Here is a 24,239-nt window from a genome sequence, read left to right as displayed (position 1 = left end):
TTGTGAGTTGTAATAGGAACAATATAGAAGTCATTTTGTGCTCCCACAAACAATAATTTGCTACATGACTGAAACACCTCCATCAAACAGCGCACAGTCCCAAGGTACTGGCAAGAACATGGTTCATACAACAGCTTCCTGCAAATCCTCTGTGTTCTTATTGGTATTGTTATTTCACAGGGCTGCTGCACTGACCTCATGCCGTTAATGTCACTCTGCTGACAATTTGCTTGGAAAAATAATGGACAAACTTACCTTCACAAATGGATTGTGGCTGATTAAATTGCCCAGTTTTATTCACCAAGGTGTGGAGTTAGGGGAGTGCCTAGTGGAAGGGTTAACATACAGTGTGTCAAAGATGTCTCAAATACTCGAGTTGAGAAGACTGCACCATGGATTCAAGGCAATAAAATCAAACAGGGCCACCCTCATGAAATAAAGGTGCACTGGTCAATTTCTGAGGACCACCTGTACAGTCAGTGTTAAACAGCAATTGTCCAGGTCTAACCACTTGCTCTTGGCAGAAGAGGAGAAGCCTGTGGAAGGAGTGGCCGTCTTGTCCTACTATCCAGCCCTGGTCTGAAAACTCCAGCCAGCATCGCCAGAGCCCGTGGCTTCAGGGGGGACTTCGGCTGAGCTCGGACAGGCTGCAACCTTTCACCTCTTTTTAGACTTGCCAACCTTCCTCTGGCTCTGCTTCCTCTTCTTCCCTTGATTTTTCCTCTTGGTTTTCTTTCCCTCCGCTGCCCTCACCATCAACCCAGAGAAGTCCTTGGCTGCCGATTTCTTCCCCTCCGCAAGACGACTGGTGGCTGGATCCTGGGAGTCTCTTTCCTTCTTCACCGAGCGGCTGACTCGCACCTTGCGTCCTTTTAGCTCTGAGTTATTGAGCTTAAGGGCCAGTGTTACAGCGTCTGTGCTCTGCCAACAGAAACCAAGATCATCCATGTTATCCTTTAATTTTTCTCCAGCGTCTCTAGCAAACTCAGGCAGAGGTGCAGAACAGCATTTGAAGCAATATCCCACTGAAGTTCAGCACCAATGACACAGCAAAACGCCTCAAGGTGCTTCACAGCAGCTTTATTGGACGAAACATATGACCCTTCTATTTAAGAAAGGAAGGAGAGAGAAAATGGGGAACTACCAAACAATTAGAGTCATCAAGTGATGCAGCACAGAAACCGAGTCTGTGCTGACCAGCAACCACTCATTTACACTAATCCTACATTAATCCCCACATTCTCATCAACTCCCCCCAAATTTTACCACTCGCCTACACACTAGGGACAATTTACAGCAGCCAAGTGATCTACCAACCTGCATATCTTTGGGAATGTGGGAGGAAACTGACATGGTCACAGGAAGAACATGCAAACTCCACATAGACAGCACTGGGAGGTCAGGATTGAACCCGGGTCTCCTGCGCCCTGAGGCAGGGCTTCTATTAGCTGCATCACTGTGTTACCCCAGTTAGCCTGACGTTAGCAGTAGGGAAGATATTGGAATCCACAATAAAGGATATGATATCAGGACATTTAGAAAATAATAGCATGATTGAGAAGAGTCAACGTTGACTTACAAAAGGCAAATCATATCTGACTAATCTATTGGAATTCTTTGAGGAGTAGGTGAGGTTTAGAACCTGGGTCAGTTGATGAGCATGTGGAGAGAATAAAAATAAAAGGGATAAACGTAGGATTAGTGTAAAGGGGTGGTTGATTGTCAGTGTGGACTCAGTGGGCTGAAGGGCCTGTTTCCATGCTGTATGTCTCCATGACTTTATGACGACGAGGATGTATCCAGTGGAGGTGATGACGGGGAACCAGTGGATCCAGTGTATCTTGATATCCAGAAGGCTTTCAATAACCTTCCACACGGGTTGGTGAACAAGGTTAGAGCACATGGAATTGGGGGTAATACACTAGCATGGACTGAGAGTTGGTTAGCAGAAAGGGAGTAGAGTAGGAATGAACAGATCCTTCCGAGGTTGGCAGGCTGGGATTAGCGGGATATGGCAGGGATCAGTGCCTCACCCCAGCTGTTGACAATCTATATCAAGGACCTGGCACAATGCACCAAGTGTTTAATGCAAAAGGGTGGTGAACCTTGGGAATTCTTTACCACAGTGGACTTTGTTTGGGATGCAGTCAGTGACGGAATCTCCAGAGATCTGGATATTAAAGGAATGGTGGGATATGGGGATGGGGCAGAAAAATGAGGCTGGGGTAGAAGATCAGCCGCTATCTCGTTGAATGGCGGGGCACGCTCGAGGGGCCAAATGGTCTACTCCTACTCCTGTTTCAATAGGCAATCAAAACTTTGGTCACAGGTGTATCTAGGGAGGACAGAAGTAGAGAAATCCAGCGAAGCAATTCCTGCTCGGGGTGGAGACAGCTGAAAGCACGAGTGCCTGTGACAAAGGAATGAAAATCATCGACACCAAGAATTATTGAAGTAAATCACTTCTGCACCCTCCTCTCAAAACCCTTTACATCTTTGCTAATGTGAGGCTAGAAGAGTAACACAGATAGGAAAGGTACAGGAGCAGAGGAGGTTGGGGGAGGGGGAGTGTGGGGCAGGGGTTAATTGGAAGAGGGTTCTGAGATCAAGACATTTGGAGGGGAAAGGTTGATGAGTGATCATGGAGATATCTTTATTAGTCACATGTACGTCAAAACACACAGTGAAATGCATCTTTTTTGTGTAGAGTGTTCTGGGGGCAGCCCACAAGTGTTGCCACACTTCCGGCGCCAACATAGCATGCACACAGTCATGGGGAGAACGTACAAACTCCTTACAGACAGCGGCCGGAATTGAACCGGGGTCGCTGACGCTGTAAAGCATTATGTTAACCGCTACACTACCGTGCCTGCCCCTGATACTGGGGAGGGTGGGAGAAGAGCAAGGATTTTAAAATCCAGACATTAAAAATCCATGACCTACAACGTCACAATTTCCAATAAAGCCAAAGGAAATGAAAATCAGCTGTCTAACAGACAATTGATTCGATATTAACTTTTTTTTTACATAGTCACTTAAATTCAAAGTTTTATGCACCTACTCAGGAGAATTAAAAAAAACAATACTTTTTTTTTGAAAAGAGCACTTGGGGGAAAAATTGATAAGCAAAATGGGAAAAGGCAGGGGAATCTAACTAGTTCCTTCAGGAACCAGCCTAGGTGCAATGGACTGAACAGTCAATGTTGTGTGATAGAGCTCTCCATTTCTAAGCTTCAGAGAGAAAACTGTTACACAGCAGGTTTCCCACCAAATCTTTATCACCTTACCTGAAAAAGCACATATCCAAATCCTTTCCCCATTCCCGATTCCTTGTCTCTCACTATCCGCACGCACTCGACTTCTCCACATTCACTGAAGTGATCACGCACATCATTTTCTTGGATATCTGTAGACAAGCAGATCATTGGTTCAAACAGATTGAACAAGCATGGAGGAGGGGGAGTGGTCACCTTGCTGTTAACAGTCTCACAGATCCACTGGAGGAAAGGAGGCTATTCAGCCCATTGCCCTATGCAAGACCGATGCAGCTAGTCTCATTCCACTGTCCTCTCCTCACAGCCCTACAAGTTATTTCCTTTTAGACACTTTTCCAGCTCCCTTTTGAACCTTATAATTGACTCTGCCTCCACTACTACCACTGCCAGTGCATTCCAGACCCTCTCCTCTTGTCATTTGTGATCTTTCTACCAATCACCTTCATTCTGATCTCCCTAGTTCTTGATCCTACCACCAAGGAGAATGGTTTCTCTGTATCTGTCTCTAACTTCAAGACTTTAAATAGGTTCTGAGCCAATCCAATGAGAACAACCCCAGCTTCCCCATTCTGTCTACACAACTAACACCCCTCGTTCTTAGGATTATTTCAGTAAATTGTTTCTGCTCCCTCTTCGAATTGTTTACATCAAGTGCAGTGCCCAGAACGGGGCACATAGGTTAAACAGGAAATGTTCAGGGTGTTCCTACTACCACAACTTATAAGGAAGAAAGACTGGCACTTCCATCGTACCTTTCACAACCTCAGGACATTTCAACAGAGGTTCCACACCCAGTGACGTGCATTTGGAAGTATAGACTCTGTTTGTCATATAGAAACTTGGCAGCCAATTTGAGCTCAGTGGGGGACCAGAACAGATGGAGAGGATTTCATTTAATATCCCTTCAGAAAGAGTGCAGCAATTTCTCATTCCTGGCACTGGACATGTCCAAGCTAATACCCACGGTACCAATTTATGAATTAATGATAAAGTCAACCACCACCATGGTGTATCAGTCAGCACACCAACATCACTGTTTAACATGGTACTAGACATTGTTGGAGCAACTTACATCTCTCCCCAATGCTGATAAGGTCGTAATCATTTAAGCTCTCATTCCAGGAAGTTTTATTTACAGGGCATTCTCTACCCTAAATCAGGGAGTCACAGGTTCAAGCCCCACTCTGGAAACTTGAGCACATAACAGTGTAGAACTGCAGCTTCCCAGGTGCCATATTCTGAATGAGACATTAAACTGAGGCCATGTCTGCTCACTCAGGTGCGCTCAAAAGATCCTGCATCACTGTTTCAAAGAGAGAGTTTCCCAAAGTCCAGGTCAATGTGTTTCTTTCAATTATCGTCACTATGAAAATGGGCAAGCTGGTCATTGAATTACTGTTTGTAGAAGCTTGTTGCGTGTGAACCATCTTCTGGGTTTTGTACGTTACAACAGTGACTACACTTCAAACAGGTCTGTAACCTGCTCTAGGAAGTCCCAAGGTGGCCGAAGGTGCTATAGAAATGCAGGTCTTTCTTTTCATGGACACTATCACAGTCAAGTTCGGCCAGGATAAGGATACAAGTTTGAACGTCTTTTCTGCAAAAATGATCAATTCCTTTTTGTTTTGTGGTTCATAAGAACAGAGTGAACCAGTTGAGAAAATTGAGGAACAAGGCACCCCGACAGTCACAGAAAGTGCCTTACCATACGACAAGTTGCCCAAAAAGATGGATCGCCGATGGTCATGCTGCAAGAAACAAAACATGAGAAACTTAGCACAGTCAGAAGAGCATCAATTAACCAACTCTATTACTCATTCATAACTCACCACATCTGACTTGCTTGCTAGGTCCACACGAATATTAAATCCAGTTTTTACTTCATATCCATTCCTTCAAAAAGAACAGAATTTTTTTAGTCTTTGTATCTGCAAGATCCTGAGAAACAGATCACTGTCATAAAATAAATCTATACATCGAGCACAAGTTCTAATGGAATTAATAGACAGAGAAATCTTTATAACTGAATTAAACTACAAAATGCCATAATTATATATCCATAATTAAGCTAAAACGTGGAGTGTTGGTTGTTAGGGCAGGCACAGTAGTGTAGTGGTTAACGTAATGCTATTACAGTGCCAGTGACCCGGGTTCAATTCCAGCCACTGTCTGTAAGGAGTTTGTACATTCTCCCCGTGTCTGCGTGGGTTTCCTCCGGGTGCTCTGGTTTCCTCCCACATTCCAAAGATGTACGGGTTAGGAAGTTGTGGGCATGCTATGTTGGTGCCTGAAGCGTGGTGACGCTTGTCGGCTGCTCGCAGAACACTCTATGCAAAAGATGCATTTCACTGTGTGTTTCGATGTACATGTGACTCATAAAGATCTCTTATAAATAAATTACTCTGTTCTGGTTATAAATTATCTAATAATCATGGAACAAACGTTTTAAAGGAGGACTATCTTTCAATAAAATTCACTGTACCATATTAAATACCGCAAATTTGTTGTACAGTTATATTGACTGCAGCATGAAACTTTAATCAACAACATACACCCATCAATAGCACTGAAAAAGCCAAAAGTCAAGTGAAGTTTAGAACTGCACTCCTACCTTGTCAAGGCTCTGACTGCATTACTGCACTGCTGAAACACAATATAGGCGTTCATGTTATTCCGCTTGGGATGAACCTTCTTCCTGAGAAAGAGATGGTGGGAGACTGTGAGAGCAATCATCACAGTGAGAATTCTGCTACCATTTTCAACTTCAGACTTGCATCAGTCGCAGAAAAATGATGCAAACTATTTTAAAATAGACCGAGTGCAGACATACAGGCTCGCTGAGGTGCAACGTCAACATGTTCACAAGTTACCAAATTGCGACTAAATTAGATGAACAATACACAAAATGTGCTGGAGGAACTCAAGCAGCCGAGATCACGGAAGGGGAGCAGTGAGAGTGGGTCTCACAGAACTCCTGAAGAGAGGAGGAAAACTTCTTCAGGGTAGGCACACCTGGAAAAGACTTCACAGTGGAGCAGCAAAATGGAGACACAAGAAATTCTGCAGATGCTGGAATCTGGAGCAACGTACAAACCCCAGCACTCTTTGTGTATTGTTCCAAAGGTGAACAGAGGCTTTCACATTACTGGCTTTGAAGAATGATCTCTTGTAGGGGACCACTGGAGGGCAGCATTACCAGCAGGGGAATGGAAGACTGCAGGAGATGTCAAGATTGACAGAACTTAACAGCACGGCAACAATTCAGCTCAAAAGATGTAGGTTGGTGTTAATGATCGACCTCGCCCTGTTCCCACATCCTATACCTTTACCCTCCATGCACTTCCCTAGCTCCCCCTTAAATCTATCTAGGATTCCACTCAACAAATTCAGGATGAGTTTAAGCAAAGCTGGTGGAGGATGAACTTGAACCATAGAAATGCAACATCATAGGAGGCTATTCAACCTATCCAGTCAATGCTGATTCTTTGTAGAGTAATCCAGTCAGTTCCATTCTCCCACTCTTCCCCCACAGCCTAACATCGTTTCCCCTCAAGTCCTTATCCAATTCCCTTTTGACAAAGCCCCAAATGTTCCCCCTACTTTGTGCAAAGCCCTTTTTCCTCGTACTTCCCCTGACTTCTGCCCATCACTGAGTGTCTATATTTCCTCGTCCTTGAACTAACGGAGGCAGCTTTCAATCATCCCACCTAAAGTCATCATTCACCTCCCTGCTTCCAGTGTAACCTTGTAGCTGAAATTCCTCTTCCTGAAACCATTCTAGTAAGTCTCACCTGCAGCCTTCCCAGGAGCTTCACCTCCTTTCAAAAGCAAGATGACCAAAATTGGGTGCAATATTCCAGCTGCGGCTCAAACCTGTTTTTATCTAGAATCAGTATAATCTTCCTGCTTTTGTACTCTGCCTGTTTACGATGGCTAGGATCTCAAGTACTTTTTAACAGCTTTCTCAACAAATACAATTACCTTCAAATGTTTATGCACAACATTTACAGCTCCCCTGTTTCTCCACCTTCTCCAGAACAGTGCCATTTGGTGCACATCATCTCTCCTTGTTCTATCACTTCACACTTGCACTCTACATTTCCTCTGCCGCTTCCCTGCCCATTCCGTCAGCCTTCCCTTCTGCACTTCATTAATATCCTCCTCACTGTTCGACACTGCCACCAATTTGGTGTCAATTTGTACTTTTATTCTCCACAGCTGGATGGCACAGTGATACAGGTATTGGAGCTGTTGCCTCACAGCTCCTGACATCATGTGGGTTTCCTCTGGGTGCTCTGGCTTCCTTCCGTAGCCCATAGTTATACAGCTTCACAGCACAGAAACTGGCCCTTCCGCCCACCACCTCCGTGCCAACCTTTTTGCCAATCTACTCTAACTGCATTTGCTCCAGTTCCATTAAAGTAATTACTTGAACCAGCAGATCTGCTACAAGGTCTGTGCATGGTTTCAGCAGTCCTTTCCTGGACTCAGTGCTGGGCTACAGTGTGTAGTATATCACTGACCTTTGTGGCAGGTGATGGTTCAATCCCTGAATCCACTAACATGTCCCAACTACCCATGGAATCAACTAGGACCCAACTACAACATTGTGCCTGTTTGTGTGTGCACCTGTGATTGCATGTCTACTGGTGCATAGCTGTATCTGTGCTAGCACATACACGTGTGTTCGTGTGCTTGGTTGTACATGCGCACGCGAGTTGGCACAGTCATGCGTATGCAGAGATCAGCCAAGGGCAGGTCATCCAGTCCAGTAAACACCACTGACTTACTTGTGAACACAGATGAAGTATGAAGGGTTGCTGACACCCTTCCCAACACACCACTGCGCATCAGGGCGCATTGTGAAAAGTCCCTGGAGATTCAGGAACTGATGCTGCAGGGTTTGCACCTATAGATCAGGGAAGTCTGCATGTAAAAGCACCGGTGAACAAGGAGGGTGACTTACTGGATGGTGGCCAACTTCCTGGAGATGTTAGGTTCCTCCCGTGCCTTTAGCCAAGGGAACAAAGAGGAAAAAAGAATTAGACAAAGCACGTCGACTTCATTAAGCTGGAGGAACAAAGCGAAGTTTCAGAACAGAGGTGAACCAGGTATCAGATGCGTGCTTTCAACACAACATTCAGTACAATTCAATGGAGACCTAAACAATCCATCAGCAGCTAAGTGATGCAAGTTGTCAAGCAGTACTTGCTCTTCAATAAGCTGCTCACACAGGTCCAGTTTGGGTTTCTCCAGGACCAGTTGGCTCCAGACTTCATTGCAGCCTTGGTCAAAGCACGGAGCTGAGTGCCTGAGGCAAGGATAACTGCCCTTGACATCGAGGCAGGATTTGACTGAGCACAGCATCAAGGAGCCCTGGTAAAACTGGTCAATGGACATCCAGGGAAAAGCACTGCAATGGCTGGAGTCACACCTCCCAGAGGAAGGTGGTTGTTGAGGATTGATCAGCTCCACCAGGACATCACTGAAGGAGTTCCCCAGGGGAGGGTCCAAGGCCCAACATCAGCTCCATCATCAATGACCTTCCTTCCAGCCAGAAACAGAGACATTTGCTGAAGATTGCAGTGTTGAATTCCATCCACAAGTCCTCTGCAAATGAAGCAAGCCTTGCAGTAGGACCCTCAGGCATGCCACAAAAGTGCCAGGCAATGACCATCGCCAACAAGGGATGGTGTAACAAGCTACCCTTGACATACGAATGCACCACCGTCACCAAGTCCCCACCATCAATATCCTTCAGTCCCCACAGGCCAGAAACTCAACTGGACCAGCCACATAAAGACTGTGGTTGTAAGAACAGGTCGAAGCCTGGTTACCTTATGGTGAGTATGTCAAAGCCTTTTCACCGTCTAAAGGCACAAATCAAGAGTATGAAGAAATACTGAGGAGGTGCATGGATCAGTGCCAGACAAAAAACAGTCAAGGAGCTCAATACCATCAGAAAACAGGAAGCAGTTTGAATGACACCCCACCTACCAGCCTAAGCATCCATTCCCTCCACCTCCGAGGCACTGTGGCTGGAGTGTATGCCGTCCACAAAATTCACTGGAAGTACTCGCCCAGACTACCCTGACAGTATCTCCCAAATACGTCAGCTCTAGCACCAAGGACAACACGGAACACCACTACCATCACATTCCCCTCCATCCTAGGTCCATACTCTCCTGACTGAGGGAGTACCTTCATCAAAAGAACTGTAGAGTTTCATGGTGGTTCACTGGCACCAAATTTTCAAGGCAATCGGAGCCAGCAAGGCCCGCAAGTCAAAGTCCAAATAAATAAATACAAGAAATCCATCTCCTTACTCCTAAATGCGAATTAATTTCAGGTTTGATGCCGCTCCCATCCCTCTTCTTTGTGTAGCAAGGTACGTTTATATTATAGGAGTAGGGATTTGTAAATGGAAGTGGGCAGAATGCCTCCCATTTGCCTTACTAATGTCCTATTGGCTGCACATCCAGAGAGGGACATGAAGTAATAGCTGACCACTTCATGGGAACCAAATTTTTTAAAAAAAGGAACATTGAAATAACCACTCATAAAACAGAAACTCCTCACCACAAGTCACTAAGTGCTTTCCAGGGTGGGAAGCTGACATGCAGTTCAAACAGCTTCCATTTCATTCTTAAAACTCAATGAACTTACCACAGAACGGAACCGCACAGATTCTATTGGCCCAAACTCTTTAAACAGCGCTATGATCATCTGTTTAGAAAGGTACAAAAGAAACAGGTAATCAATGTTCTCAGATGCTGAGAAAACTTTGCCTTATTTCACTATAATTAGGAAGAAGGGAAATGTTAGATGGAAATGATGAATATTCATTTAGTTTTTTTAACCTTCCTGGAATGTGCAAGAAAGGATTTGTCTTTACATCATGCCTTCCATGCTGTGGACTACTTACACCCACTGAAATCCCACAATAAACAATATAATGACCAGATAATCTGTTTTATGAGTTTGTCGAGGAAAACATAAAAGCTAGATGAAAATTAAAAATCTGCAGTAAAAGCTGGAAACACTCAGCAGGTCAGGCAGCATCTGTGGAAAAGAGAAACAGTTAATGTTTTAGGTCCACGACCCTTCATCAGAATGGGTATGTATAAGCTAGGCCTCCCTAATAAAAGCATCATAGAGCTGTTGATTAATTGTAGACAACCTGATAGAAATTCTATAACAGATTCGGTTGAGGGGGCAGAGCGCTCTGGAAACCCTCGATCCAAAGTCACTAAAGCTTGCTACATTTAACCACAAAGCATCTTGCACTGCCTATATCCCAACCAAAAATATTGTCTGAAAGTTACCGTTCTGCTTTATAGAGTTAGTGCCTGCCTAATTGTAATCATGTACCTTGGGGGTGTGGGATCTGTTCCCCTACCACTCACAGGGAAAACAGGTTTCAGCCAATCTGCAAAAACCCTACAATTAAGAGACTAAACATCCATTCTCTGGTCTGTTCCACCATTGACAGCTATGTCTTCTGCCCATGGGCTCCAAGCTCTGGAATTATCTCAATACTTTGCTTCTCATTCCTCACACAAGATGCTCCTGAAAACCTACTTTTTTGACCAAGCTCTTGATCACGTCTTAACACCTGCTTTGTGAGATTCACTGTCTGAGAACCTGTGTAGAACATTGCTGTGAAGAACGTTGGAATATTTTATTACTTTATTTAGATGTAAGATGTATCGTCACGATTATTATTTATATCAGAGATGACCTTCAGTTCTCTAAGCCCACCTCTTTGACCAGTACACCGAGCATCAGGCGATCTTCAGTCTGAAAGGTCAGTGAATAAGCCATCTCTCACCTGTTTACTGTACTCAGAGGGCAGGTTCCCCACAAACACAGTCCTCTTGTTCTTTATTTTCTCCACCTCAGGTTTCACCTTGCGTTTCCTGAAACGGTTGGCTGCTTTCCCCGTCGTTTGCTCCAGTGCTACTGACGGCCCATCTTCTGCCTGCTCCTTTTTACGCTTCCGCTTCACGCGGCGTACCCCTTCACCTTCCTCGTCTGCTGCGCTCAAGGCACTCTCTCTGCGAGTGACACGAGAAGGTGGTTAGCTGCGTGGGCAGGCGGGCCAGGACCCATCAGATGGTCAGAGCTCTCATCCATTATTACGGAGTGGGGGCCAAATGCAGAGTGGGAGTCAGTTTGGGGTAAGTTCAGAATATCCAACTTTCATACTTCAATCCAGTCCTTGAGCACACCCAACAACCTCCCCTATGCCTCTAAGCTCCTAACAAACCCTCTTGCCCAGAAAATCATAGAAATTTACAGCAGAGAAAGAAGACATTTTGCCCATCACATCCACAATATCCAATGATGGAGCTATTTTGGTGACTCCCACATCCTGGCTCCAGGTATGAAGCCTTGTGGATACTAACCTTCCTTTCTCTGTTTCAGGAGTTCAAGTAGCTTCCCCTTAGCTGCCTCTCTCTGTCTGCATCGACTGCCCTTTCAGGCAGACTTCCAGAGCCCATATTATTTTTGGATGCAAACATTTTCCTCAACTTTCTAATCCTTCCAATAAGTAACTTCAAATCTATACCTTTGGTTCACCACCTCTCTGCCAAGGGAAGTGGGTTCTTGCTGTTCACTCTGTCCAAGCTCCTCAAGTAAATCTGATGTGGTCTCCTTTCCAAACAATCCACAACCCATGCAGTCTCTCTTTATAAATGGCAATCCTCCAACCCTGGCAACATCCTTGTAAACTTCCTCAGTGCCCTCTGCAGTGCCGTCACAATTGTTCTATAGCCTGGTGACCAGAACAGGGTGCAGTATTCTCACCGTGGCATAACTAGTGCCTTATGTACTCTTTGCAGCTCTCCCTGCTCTTACACTTTATACCTTTGCCAATAAAGGCAGGTATCCACCTAACCACCTCCTGTGTTAACATCAGGCCTCACCTCTGATGATACACTGATCTTCCTAGAGCCTGGAACTTTCTTCCTCACCATCAACCAAGTGCTAATTTTAGTGCCACTGGAAAACTTTGTTCATGCCTATTAGGCTCAGACCATTCAGCCCATCGACTTCCAGCAGAGCAGTCCCAACAGTGCCATTCCCCCCTCCTTGTTTCCCTGTAACCCTGTATCTTATTTCCTCTAATATGTCCATCAGATCCCTTTTGATTTTTCTGCCACCCATCTAAGGGGCAACTTACAGCAGCCAATTAACATAACAAAATTCAAGTCTTTGGATGTGGGAGGAAACCGGAGCACCTGGGGGAAACCCACATAATCACAGGCAGAACGTGCAAACTTGGTCAGACCACACTTGGAGTATTGTGTTCAGTTCTGGTCACCTCATTATAGAAACGATGTGGAAGCTTTAGAGAGGGTGCAGAGGAGATTTACTAGGATGTTGCCTGGATTGGAGATCAAGTCTTATGAGGATAGGTGGAGCGAGCTAGGGCTTTTCTCTTTGGAGAGGAGGATGAGAGGTGACTTGATAGAGGTGTACAAGATGATAAGAGGTATAGATCGAGTGGACAGTCAGAGACTTTTTCCCAGGGTGACAATGGCTAACACAAGGGGACATAATTTTAAGGTGATTGGAGGAAGGTACTGGGGGGGATGTCAGGGGTAAGTTTTTTTTTTACACAGAGAGTGGTGGGTGCATGGAACGCACTGCCGGCAGAGGTTGTGGGGGCGGATACATTAAGGACATTTAAGAGGCTCTTAGATAGCCACATGAATGATAGAAAAATAGGGGGCTATGTGAGAGAGAAGGGTTAGATAGATCTTAGACCAGGATAAAATGTCGGCACAACACTGTGGGCCGAAGGGCCTGTACTGTGCTGTAGTGTTCTATGTTCACACAGACAGCGCTGGAGATCAGAATCAAACCCAGGTCTCTGGAGCTGCGAGGCAGCAGCATTGTAAAACTTCTTAGCCCCTACAATTAAGTCCACAGAGGTGCAGCTAGTAGATCCGCTGCCTCACAGCTCCGACGACATGGGTGCGATCCTTACCTCTGGCACCGTTTGTGTGGAGTTTGCACGTTCTCCCTGTGACTGCCTCAGTTTCCTCCCACATCCCAAAGGCGTGCAGCTTGACAGGTTAATTGGTCACTATAAATAGCGTGTAGGGGAGTGGTAGAATCTGGGTGGGGGGAGTTGTTAGGAACAATAAAATGGGATTAGTGCAAGATTAGTCTAAATGGATGCTTGCTGGTCAGTGTAGACTCAGTGGGCTGAAGGGCCTCTTTCCACGCTCTCTGTGACTCCACATCATTAATATGTAGGTTTCCTACGTGCCACAGGATATGCATGTAATGAGAATGAGGAGCTCCACCACGTCTCTATCTACTAGCATTAAGTATACAAAAGCCAGCCACAGCGAGGAAAGTACCGACACTCACCAATCAGCTTGGTGCTGACTACCGGTGTACCGCTCTGAGATTTCCCCACAGACCCCCTGAACAACAGTAAGCTCCCTCTGCACCATCTTTGCTCTGCTCTCCGCCCAATCCCCAAACCAGCTAAGTTCCCCAAGTACTGCACTGTTTAAGTTTCGCTCTGTGCACCCACATTCTCATAAAACCATGAAAACCTTGATTCCAATGCCCTGACTTTCCCATTAATCCTTTCATCCATGCCCTCCCTCACTACCAGTTATCGTGACTGTGGAAACCCCATGCCCTGCTTTGCCCACCTCACCAGGACAACGAATCCTTCAATCCCATTTGGAAAAGGCTACTCGGTTCCAATGAATCTTCTCCCACTTCCTGATCTCACCGCAATTATCCTTTGGTTCCTCAGGTGTTACTCTGGCTTCACGTTAGACACCTCTCTGCTGCTTGCATCAACGACTCCTTTTGTTGGCAAGTTTGATAATCAACATGAAAGAAGCTCCTCCTTGATCCCACTGGAGCCTTTCATTTGTACAGCCTCTGGTTCTGGTCTCTCCAGCGTGGAAAAGTAGTTAATAAAAACTGCAAACGCAGGAAATGTTCAGCAGGGTCTTCGACTTGAACCGTTACTTTTGCCCTCTCTCTTTGGATGCTGGCAGAGCTGCTGAGTGTTGCCAGCATTTGCAGATCGATTATCAGTTACTATGGATTTTTTTCTTTCCTTTTCTATCCTATCAGACCCCTTCATAATAATATCGGGTCATCCTCAAACCTTTTCCTTTCTTGCAAAATGGCCAATGCCAGTTCAACCTTTTCAGATACAGATCCTACCCAGGTTACAAACACCCAACTTATAGGTACCCCATACATAGAAACAAGCGTTTGGGAGACGGGCAGGATGGATTGGGATGGATTTGCCAGGTGCTGCGGGGCTGCAGGCATCTTCTACCGGGTGGGAACGGGGCACTTCCGCAACAACTGGCAGCTGTGTCGAGCCGAGCAGAGCTTGGAGCGCTGACAGGCTCACTCACTGAGTCAGTGAGGCTGGCTGGTGGCTGCTCTTCCTGCACCTGCTCACTCTCCCGTTACAGCCATTTCTGTGATCCTTTCCCACACGCTTTTTGTTCATTTCTGACTTACGAACTGTTCAGGCTATGAACGTTTCTCAGGAACGGAATCCCATCATAACCTGGAGACCACCTGTAGTATTGTCCTTGTGAATCTTTTATTTACAGATTTTTCAGTGCCTCACCATTCATTTCATTACACAGCAGCCAGAACAGTGCACATGCTCCAAGCATGCTCGGTAAAGTTAACTGGACCAAGTTTGTCATCTATATCAACAATTTGGATGAGAATGTACAAGGCATGGTTAATAAGTTTGCAGGTGGCACTAAAATAGGTGGTTTAGTGGACAGTGAGACAGGTTATCAAAAATGACAGGGGTATCTTGATCAGCTGGGTAAGTGGGCCAAGAATGGCAAATGAAGCTTAATTCAGGAAAGTGCAACGTGTTGCATGTTGGAAAGTCAAATCAAGGTAGGACTTTAAAAGTGAATGGTAAGGCCCTGGGGAGTGTTGTAAAACAAAGGAACCTAGGAGTATATGGTTCCCTGAAAGTGGAATCACTGGTAGGCAGGATGGTGAAGGCAGCTTTTGGCACGCTGGCCTTCATTGGTCAGGGCATTGAGTATAGAAGTCCCATAGAAAGCATCCTATCTAGATGCATATGGCTTGGTTTGGCAACTGCTCTGCCCAGGACCACAAGAAACTTCAGAGAGTTGTGGACACAGCCCAGCACATCAAGAAAACCAGCCTCCCCTCCATGGACTCTGTCTATACGTCTCGCTGTCTTGGCGAAGCAGCCAGCATAATCAAAGACCCCACCCACCCGGGTCATTCTCTCTTCGCTCCTCTCCCACCAGGCAGAAGATACAGGAGCCTGAGGGCACGTACCACCAGGCTCAAGGACAGCTTCTACCCCACTGTGATAAGACTATTGAACGATGAGATGGACTCTTGCCTCACAATCTACCTTGTTAGAACTTGCACCTTATTGTCTACCTCCAATACACTTCCTTGTAGTTGTGACACTTTACTCTGTATTCTGTTATTGTTTTTACCCTGTACTATCTCAATGCACTGTGGGATGAATTGATTTGTACGAACGGTATGTAAGACAAGTTTTTCCACTGCACCTTGGTACAAGTGACAACAATAAACCAATACCAAGTTGGGAGGTCACGGTGCTGTTATACAAGATGCTGGTGAGGTAGCACTTGGGACTATTTTGTTTAATTTTGGCCACCCTGCTACAGGAAAGATATTATTAAACTGGAAAGAGTACAGAAAAGATTTACAAAGATGTTGCCATGACTCGACGGACTGAGTTATAAGGAGAGGTTGGACAGGCTAGCACTTTTTTCCTTGGAGCGTAGGAGACTGAGAGGTGATCTTATAGAGGTGTATAAAATCACGAGGGGCATGGATAGGGTGAATGTACAGTCTTTTTTCTCAGGGTTGGGGAATCAGGAACCAGAGAGCATAGGATTAAGGTGAGAGAGAAAAGATTTAATAGGAATTTGAGGGGCAACTTTTTCTTTAACCACAGAGAGTGGTACGTATGTGGAACGAGCTGCCAGAAGAAGGGATTGAGGCAGGTGCAATAGCAACTTTTAAAAGACAGTTGGACAAATTCAAGGATAGAAAAGGTTTGGAAGGTTATGGGCCAAACTCTGGTAAATAGGACAAGCTTAGGTGGGGCATCTTGGTCAGCATGGACCAGCTGGGCCAAAGGGCCTGTTTCCGAGTTGTATGAATCTAAGTAATCTCCCGTCAGTGAGTACTCACCGTTGGGCCAGTTTCTGTTCAGCTGCTGTGAGCTCCTTCCGTCGAACAGGTTTCGTCTCCTCTGGCTTTTGTTCCTTGGCCTTATTTCCAAAGGCATCCTCATCTTCTGGAATCTTTCTTTTCTTACCACTGACCTAAAGGACACAATCCCAGGTCAATGCATTAAAGGATTCAATGGAATTGTTTTCCTTAGAGTAGAAAGGATAAGCATGAAAATACTAGGATTTGAGTGACTTCATGACATCAGGATATTCCAAAATAAATATTGGCCTGCACTCTTGCTCTTCTCCGAGATAAAAATCTGGCATGTTTTATGAGAGTAGATGAATTTCAGTTTAACGTTTCATTTGAAAGAGGGGTTGGGGGGGTGGGTGGAAAGGAAGGTGCCAATCAACTACGCAATGCCCCTCCTCGTTCCAAACAAACCTGCAATTTTCCACATATTTATTGAATTTCCTCTTGGAAGTCGCAGTTGCATCTGCTTTAATTGCCCTTTCACCCCTATAGAGACAGCTCCTTTACAAAAGAGCTCAATCTTCATACAGCTCTACAGCACAGAAAACAGGTCCTTTGGCCCAACTCATCCCTGCTGAGCAGAGCTGGGAGCGCTGAGCAGACTCACTCACCGAGTCAGTGAGGCCAGCCACGTCCATTCTTTACTTGACCTTCAACAAACCTCACTGCCCAGGTCACCCTTCCCATCTCAAAGACCAGCTTCACCTTGGTCTGCACCTTCAACTCTTTCTTACACCGCAGGAGGCCATTTGACCCATCTAGTCTTTGCCAGCTCTCAGACTAATCCCATTCGCTTGCTTAGTTTGCGATAAGCTATTCCCTCTCACATGCACATCAACTCTCTCCAGATTCTCCAGCCAGCTACCTATACTAGAGGCAACTTACAGCAGCCAATTAACTTAATAACCCACGTTTTGGCATGTGGCCTTTGTTTCACTGTACAGTTTACAGATGTACAGATCGCCTGGGGCTCTGAATCTAACATAATTAATCCACTACTAAATTTTGAGTTTGTTTTCTCCTACCTTTGATGGACTAGCACATCTTTGATGCAACTGAGTAGCTCACGAATCCACTGATTTTTGTCACAATGTTCTGGCTCCATGGTGATTTGACCAAAATCAGATTCTTATTTGCTGGACTAAACTCTGTTATACAGCAATGGAAACAGGCCCTTTGGCCCATCTCGTCTGTACTGACCACCAACCATCCATTTTCAAATTCTCAAACTTTAACAGCGATTTTTGAACTTCCATAGAACAGTACAATGCAGGAACAGGCCCTTCATGTTATGTCGAACTAATTAAGCTAATGACACCTAATCCCTTCTGCCTGCACATGGTCCATATCCATCCACTTTCTACACATTCATGTGCCCATCTAAGAGCCTCTTAAATGCCTCTGTCGTATCTGCCTCCACCACCACCCCTGGCAGCGCATTCCAGGTACTCAACACTGTCTATGTTAAAAACTTGCCCCACACATCTCCTTTGAACTTTCCCTCTTTCAGCTTAAATGCATGCCCTCTAGTAATAGACATTTCGACCCTGGGAAAAAGATACTGGCTGTCTACCTATGCCTCTCATAATTTTATAAACCTCTATCAGATCTCCCTTCAGCCTCCGCCACTCCAGAGAATCCAAGTTTGTCCAATTTCTCCTTATAGCACATGCCCTTTAATCCAGGCAGCATCCTGGTGAACTGCTTCTGCACCCTCTCCAAAGCCTCCATATCCTTCCTATAATGGGGCAACCAGAAATGAATGCAATACTCCAGATGCAGTTAACCAGAGTTTTATAAAGCTGCAATACAACTTCCTGACTTTTGAACTCAATGTCTCGACTCGTAAAGGCAAGCATGCCATAAACCTTCTTTACCACGCTATTGATTTGGGCAGCTACTTTCAGGGATCTATGGACTTAGACCCCAAGATCCATCTGTACATAAACACTGTTAAGGGTCCTGCCATTATTTGCCGTGTCTAAATTATCACCCAGCCCTTCAGTTCATTTATCCTGTGATATTGCCACTACACTAATACTGCACCAAGTACAAGGGGTGAGCTTCTACTGCCAGTCTGGGAGAAAATCTACACAGAAGGTCAAGATCTGAGTGACTGATTGAATTTGGAATGGCAGAGTTGAAACCAGGGCACAATTATAACCACGTATCGCAGAGAATCAGAGCTTACCTTACGCTCCAGGATGGGAGTGAATAACAACTGGCTTGTGGAAATTGAGGGTGTAGAGAAAAGAGTCATCAGTGGGGATGTCTTGCCCTTAGCTGTCGGATTACAGGGCAGACTGTCTGCCACCTGACCCACTGCATAGCTCTCCTTGTTACTGTTTGTTCTGGTACTGCATAGCAAGAGGAGGAAAAAATTAGAATCTGGTGAAATAAAACGTATGATCAAATAGCACTGGAGAACAATACAGCATAGCAAAGGGCTATTCTGCACACTGCACAAAGAGCTCTCCCTCCACAGGCCCTTTCTCCTTCTCCTACTCCCTAGATCCTTCTCTCTTTGGTCTCACCACAGCCTCTAACTCCTTCCATCCTTCCCTGCTCCACCACAACTCTGTAAAGTTGTCAATGCCAGCATTTTGCCAATTAATGAATTAATTTCCACCAGTTCAAACAATGCGTTTCAGATTCAAATAACATCACTTTCAACGTCTCACACTGCACACAGTGCCTCTCATTTGATGCAACAAACAATCTGCTGGATGAACGTAGCAGGTCGAGCAGCACCTGTGGGAGGAAAGGAAGTCCTGAAGCAGGGTTTTGACCTGAAACATCGACAATTCCTTCCCTCCCACAGATGCTGCTCGACCCGCTGAGTTCCTCCAGCAGATTGCTTATTGCTCCAAATTCCAGCATCTGCAGCCTCCTGTATCTCTCATCTGATGTCTGCTGCTTCACCCTTGCCAGCTGTCCTCACTCTAATGTTCACTTGGACCTCTGTCTCCGTTCGCAGCCTTACAGAGAGCTCTCTCCCTCACCTCCAACCCTCAATCACTAGTACTCTATCCCAGCTCCCAATGCTACCCCCTCCCTCTACCCCTCACCCTGGTCACTTTCCTACTCTGGTTCCCTATCCCCGGGATCCCATTCTCTCCCCACATCACCGTTAAAGTTGAGCAGTGGACAAACTGTAGATGGCATCAGCTGATAAGTTCATGAGGACACTAAGTGGGAGAGAGAGAACAAGAACTGTAGAAGGTGCAGAATGCAGAGCTGCAGGAAATGCCCAGTAGATCAAGCAGTGCCAGGAGAGGCATAACATTGATATTTCCATCTTCCCCAGTTCCCAATCCTTCCCAGTCCCCTATTGGCTCACCTGCCAAGAACCTGCCAGACCACTGCTTATTCCATTTGCTATCTCCCACTACATCCACCCCGTCCCTCCCCACCACCTCCAACCATCCCTCCCCAACCCCATCTCCCCGCCTTCCCCTCATTATAAGATTTCTTTACTAGTCACGTACATCAAAACACACAGTGAAATGCATCTTTTGCGTAGAGCGTTCTGGGGGCAGCCCGCAAGTGTCGCCACGCTTCTGGCGCCAACATAGCATGCCCGCAACTTCCTAACCCGTACGTCTTTGGAATGTGGGAGGAAACCGGAGCATCCGGAGGAAACCCACGCAGACACGGGGAGAACGTACAAACTCCTTACAGACAGCGGCCGGATTTGAACCCAGGTCGTTGGCGCTGTAAAGGGTTACACTGACCGCTACACTACCGTGCCTGCCCCGAACAATAAGGTGCTCATGACCCCGACGTGATCCAAACACGCAGCCTTCTGATCTGGAGTCAGACGCACTACTGTTGCCCCCCCAATCCTTTACCCCCCTCTCCCCCCACCAAAGTTACCTCCCTGTCCCCCTGTTAAACCCCTCTCCCCCAACCCATTACCCCCTCTCCCCAATCCATTACCCCCTGTCCCCCCAGTTATCCTCCCCACCATTGCCCCAGTTATCCCCATCCCATTACCCCTACCACAGTTACCCTCCATTACCCCCTCTCCCCTTCCCCGTTACCCCATCCCGTTACCCCCTTCTCCCCCTCAGTTATCCCCTCTCCCCCACCCGCTACCCCTCTCCTCTCCACTACCCCCACCCCCCAGTTACCCCCCTCCCCACCATTCAGTTACCCCCCTCTCCTCCCCCCCGCCCCCACCCCCCTCTCCCCCCCGCCCCCTCCCCTCACCCCCCTCTCCCCCCCGCCCCCTCCCCTCACCCCCCTCTCCCCCTCCCCCTCACCCCCCTCTCCCCCTCCCCTCACCCCCTCCCCTCACCCCCCTCTCCCCCCCCACCCCCTCCCCTCACCCCCTCCCCTCACCCCCCCTCACCCCCTCCCCTCACCCTCCCCTCACACCCCCTGCCCTCACCCTCCCCTCACCCTCCCCTCCCCCCCCCTCCCCCTCCCCTCCCCTCACCCCCTCCCCTCACCCTCCCCTCACCCTCTCCCCTCTCCCCTCACCCCCTCCCCTCTCCCCCTCCCCTCACCCCCCTCTCCCCCTCCCCTCACCCCCCTCTCCCCCTCCCCTCACCTTTTCTTTGCCATTCCCCCGGCAACCACCGTCTGCACCGGAAACACGCGCGGCGGTCCGTTCCGGTCCTTCCCCCGGCTCCTGGCGGCGGCCCGCAGGGGTTCCGGGTGTCCTTTCCCGTTCAGCCGAGGGCAGGGGGACGCGGTTACCCTCCGCCCTGGACTGCGGGGGTCGGCCGGTTAACCCTCCCCCGACTGCCCGCTTCCCCGTGGCGCCGCTTTCTTCCTTCACCCCCCCCCCAGCCCGCACCGCTGCTGCCAACGTCCAACATTGCGGGGTCTGCAATCAGCAGCAGGAACATAAGGTTGCAGGAAATGTCCTACCTCAGCACCGCCCTCCTGCACTAATCCCAACCCACCTGCACTAATCCCAACCCTCCTGCACTAATCCCCACCCTCCTGCACTAATCCCAACCCTCCTGCACTAATCCCCGCTCTCCTGCACTAATCCCAACTCACCTGCACTAATCCCCACCCTCCTGCACTAATCCCAACCCACCTGCACTAATCCCCACCCTCCTGCACTAATCCCAACCCACCTGCACTAATACCTGCTCTCCTGCACTAATCCCAACCCACCTGCACTAATCCCCGCTCTCCTGCACTAATCCCAACCCACCTGCACTAATCCCCACTCTCCTGCACTAATCCCCGCCCTCCTGCACTAATCCCAACCCTCCTGCACTAATCCCAACCCACCTGCACTAATCCCCACTCTCCTGCACTAATCCCCGCTCTCCTGCACTTATCCCAACCCACCTGCACTAATCCCCACCCTCCTGCACTAATCCCCACCCTCCTGCACTAATCCCAACCCACCTGCACTAATCCCCGCCCTCCTGCACTAATCCCTGCTCTCCTGCACTAATCCCAACCCACCTGCACTAATCCCCGCTCTCCTGTACTAATCCCCACCCTCCTGCACTAATCCCTGCTCTCCTGCACTAATCCCAACCCACCTGCACTGATCCCCACCCTCCTGCACTAATCCCCACTCTCCTGCACTAATCCCAACCCACCTGCACTAATCCCCCCCTCCTGCACTAATCCCAACCCACCTGCACTAATCCCCACCCTCCTGCACTAATCCCCGCTCTCCTGCACTAATCCCAACCCACCTGCACTAATCCCCGCCCTCCTGCACTAATCCCCGCTCTCCTTCACTAATCGCCGCCCTCTTGCATTTATCCCCGCCCTCCTGCATTAATCCCCGCCCTCCTGCACTAATCCCAACCCACCTGCACTAATCCCAACTCACTTGCACTAATCCCCACATCCCTTCAGTCCCAATAGCCAGAAAGCCTGCTAGCTCTTACATTCATATTCTCAGCAACTGAGTCTCCACGGATCTCTTGGATTCATAGATCAAGCTCTATCTATATTAAAATATAATATTCTCAAAGCTTCATATTATCCTCTAGGTGAAGACATTTCTTCTCATCTCTGCCCTCAACGATCCACCCATTCTTTTGAGACTGAGTCCTTATTATTGACGCTCCAGTAAGGGGAAACATCAACTCCACCTCAGTTTTGTCAAACCCTTTTGTATGTTTCAATGTACATTTCCAGTATACTGAATTTTGGATAAGTCCCTGCTTAAGAGAATATTGTTGTGAATTTTTGTTGTGAATTGTGAATGATGAATTTGAAGGAGGGTGATCAGTCACAGCAGAAATGGAATAGTTGAATCAGAGGCAGGGAAAGGGGTAGAAGTGGGGAGTGCTGGTGATGGATACAGGTTTGGAAAGCCTGAGCAGTACCCAACTGCAAACACTGAAGCTGAACCAGAAATAAAGTTTTGTGAGAACTGGAGATAACGGCCTCAGTGTTTAGCTAGGACACCACATGGCTCATCAAATGTCAGATAAGACGTAGCATGGGAGAAGGCAGAAGGGCTGAGAGAGTTGATGCTATGACATCAGCGTATAAGAGGCAGCATGAGTACAAGGAATTGGAGGGATTCCAGTGGCAGGGAATGCAAACTGCAGTTGGAGGTCTTTTGGGTACAACTTGACAGGTCAGTGTAAAGTGAATAGCGCTGTGGGGGAAAGAGTGATGTTGTTGGTCATGGTGAAGATGAGATGGTGAAATAAATGGGATAATGGGTTACCATTGTGGACACTTCATCTGGGGTTCTCTCACAGGAGGAGGTACATCTCAACTCCATCTACCCACTAAGGTTCTCTAACCAATAACAAAAAAACAAATCAAACAATCATGGTCTTCAAATTTTGAGTTGACCCTGTTTTGATGCAGTAGGAATGATGGAAACCTGATCTGAGCTTAACTCCAGTGATCCAATTTCGATCCTAACCTGAAAAACCCACAAGATGCTGGAGGAACTCAGCAGCCAGGCAGTATCCATGGACAAAAACCAGAAGGTCAATGTTTTGGGTTAGGACCCTTCTTCAGAGTTCTGAAGAAGGGTTCTCTCTTTGATCCTAACCTCCAGTGCTATTCTCCATGTAACCACGTAGGTCTCTCCCATGTGCTCCTGTTTCCTTCTACATCCCAAAGATATGCTGGTAAATTGTTTGGCTACTGTAAATTGCCTCCACTGTAGTTAGGTGACAGGAGAATCATGGGGGAGAGAATAGGTTCTAGACAAATGAATTGATGGAAATTCTTCATGAGCAGGTATAGACTTGATAGACTGAATGGCTCTCTTCTGTTCGTAAGGAAATACAAGAGCTTTAAATGGGAAAGTGTAAGAGATGAGCAGTTTGATCCCTGCAGAGAAAAGGACTGTTCAAGTGGAACTGAGGATGTTTGCAAGGAGGGGGTGGACATTTGTGGGAAGAAGATTGGTTGTGTGAGTGGGAGTAGTTGGGTGATGGTGGAGAGGTGGTTGGAGTTACCAATCCTCCGGGATTGCTTTTATCTCCAAGAAAATCCTATTTTCCATTTTTTGTGGAAATTGTCATCATGTTTATTTTTTGAAATGGACAAAAAGGCAGGATTGTTAGAGGTGAGAAATCATGTGCTGAAACTTTCAGGAATAGGTTCTAGGGCTCGGGAGGTGAGGGATGGCACTCATTTCAGTGACTACTTATCCTCATTGTGGGATGGACTTGCATAGGTCAAACAATGACATTGTGAATATTAAAACCTCAGTTACTCAACACATATTAAACTAAAAACTCAATTTTTGTGTGCTAGAAAGAAAAC

The 24,239-nt window shown here is 47.0% G+C and overlaps 1 protein-coding gene across 2 annotated transcripts; it reads right to left on the bottom strand.

Annotated features, from left to right (window-relative positions):
- Window positions 1-264: 264 nt before the first annotated feature.
- On the bottom strand, window positions 265-21,300 carry rbm34 (RNA binding motif protein 34). 2 transcript variants are annotated; one of them, XM_052024796.1, is made up of 11 exons: window positions 21,073-21,300; window positions 18,709-18,874; window positions 16,503-16,636; window positions 11,107-11,332; window positions 9,942-10,001; window positions 8,242-8,285; window positions 5,887-5,970; window positions 5,105-5,168; window positions 4,981-5,023; window positions 3,288-3,406; window positions 265-921 (listed from the first exon to the last, which is right to left on the bottom strand). In XM_052024796.1, the coding sequence occupies exons 1-11, from the start codon at window positions 21,084-21,086 to the stop codon at window positions 658-660; spliced, it is 1,218 nt and encodes a 405-aa protein (XP_051880756.1). In that variant the 5' UTR covers window positions 21,087-21,300; the 3' UTR covers window positions 265-657. The 2 variants fall into 2 exon arrangements, with proteins under 2 accessions (XP_051880756.1, XP_051880757.1); XM_052024797.1 differs by lacking the exon at window positions 21,073-21,300 and adding an exon at window positions 20,006-20,314.
- Window positions 21,301-24,239: the final 2,939 nt, after the last annotated feature.

The sequence above is a fragment of the Pristis pectinata genome, chromosome 10 (assembly GCF_009764475.1).
Source record: "Pristis pectinata isolate sPriPec2 chromosome 10, sPriPec2.1.pri, whole genome shotgun sequence".
NCBI classification, from domain to species: Eukaryota; Metazoa; Chordata; class Chondrichthyes; order Rhinopristiformes; family Pristidae; genus Pristis; species Pristis pectinata.
Note: the sequence above shows the minus strand (reverse complement) of the source record. Positions and strands in the feature narration are given on the sequence as shown.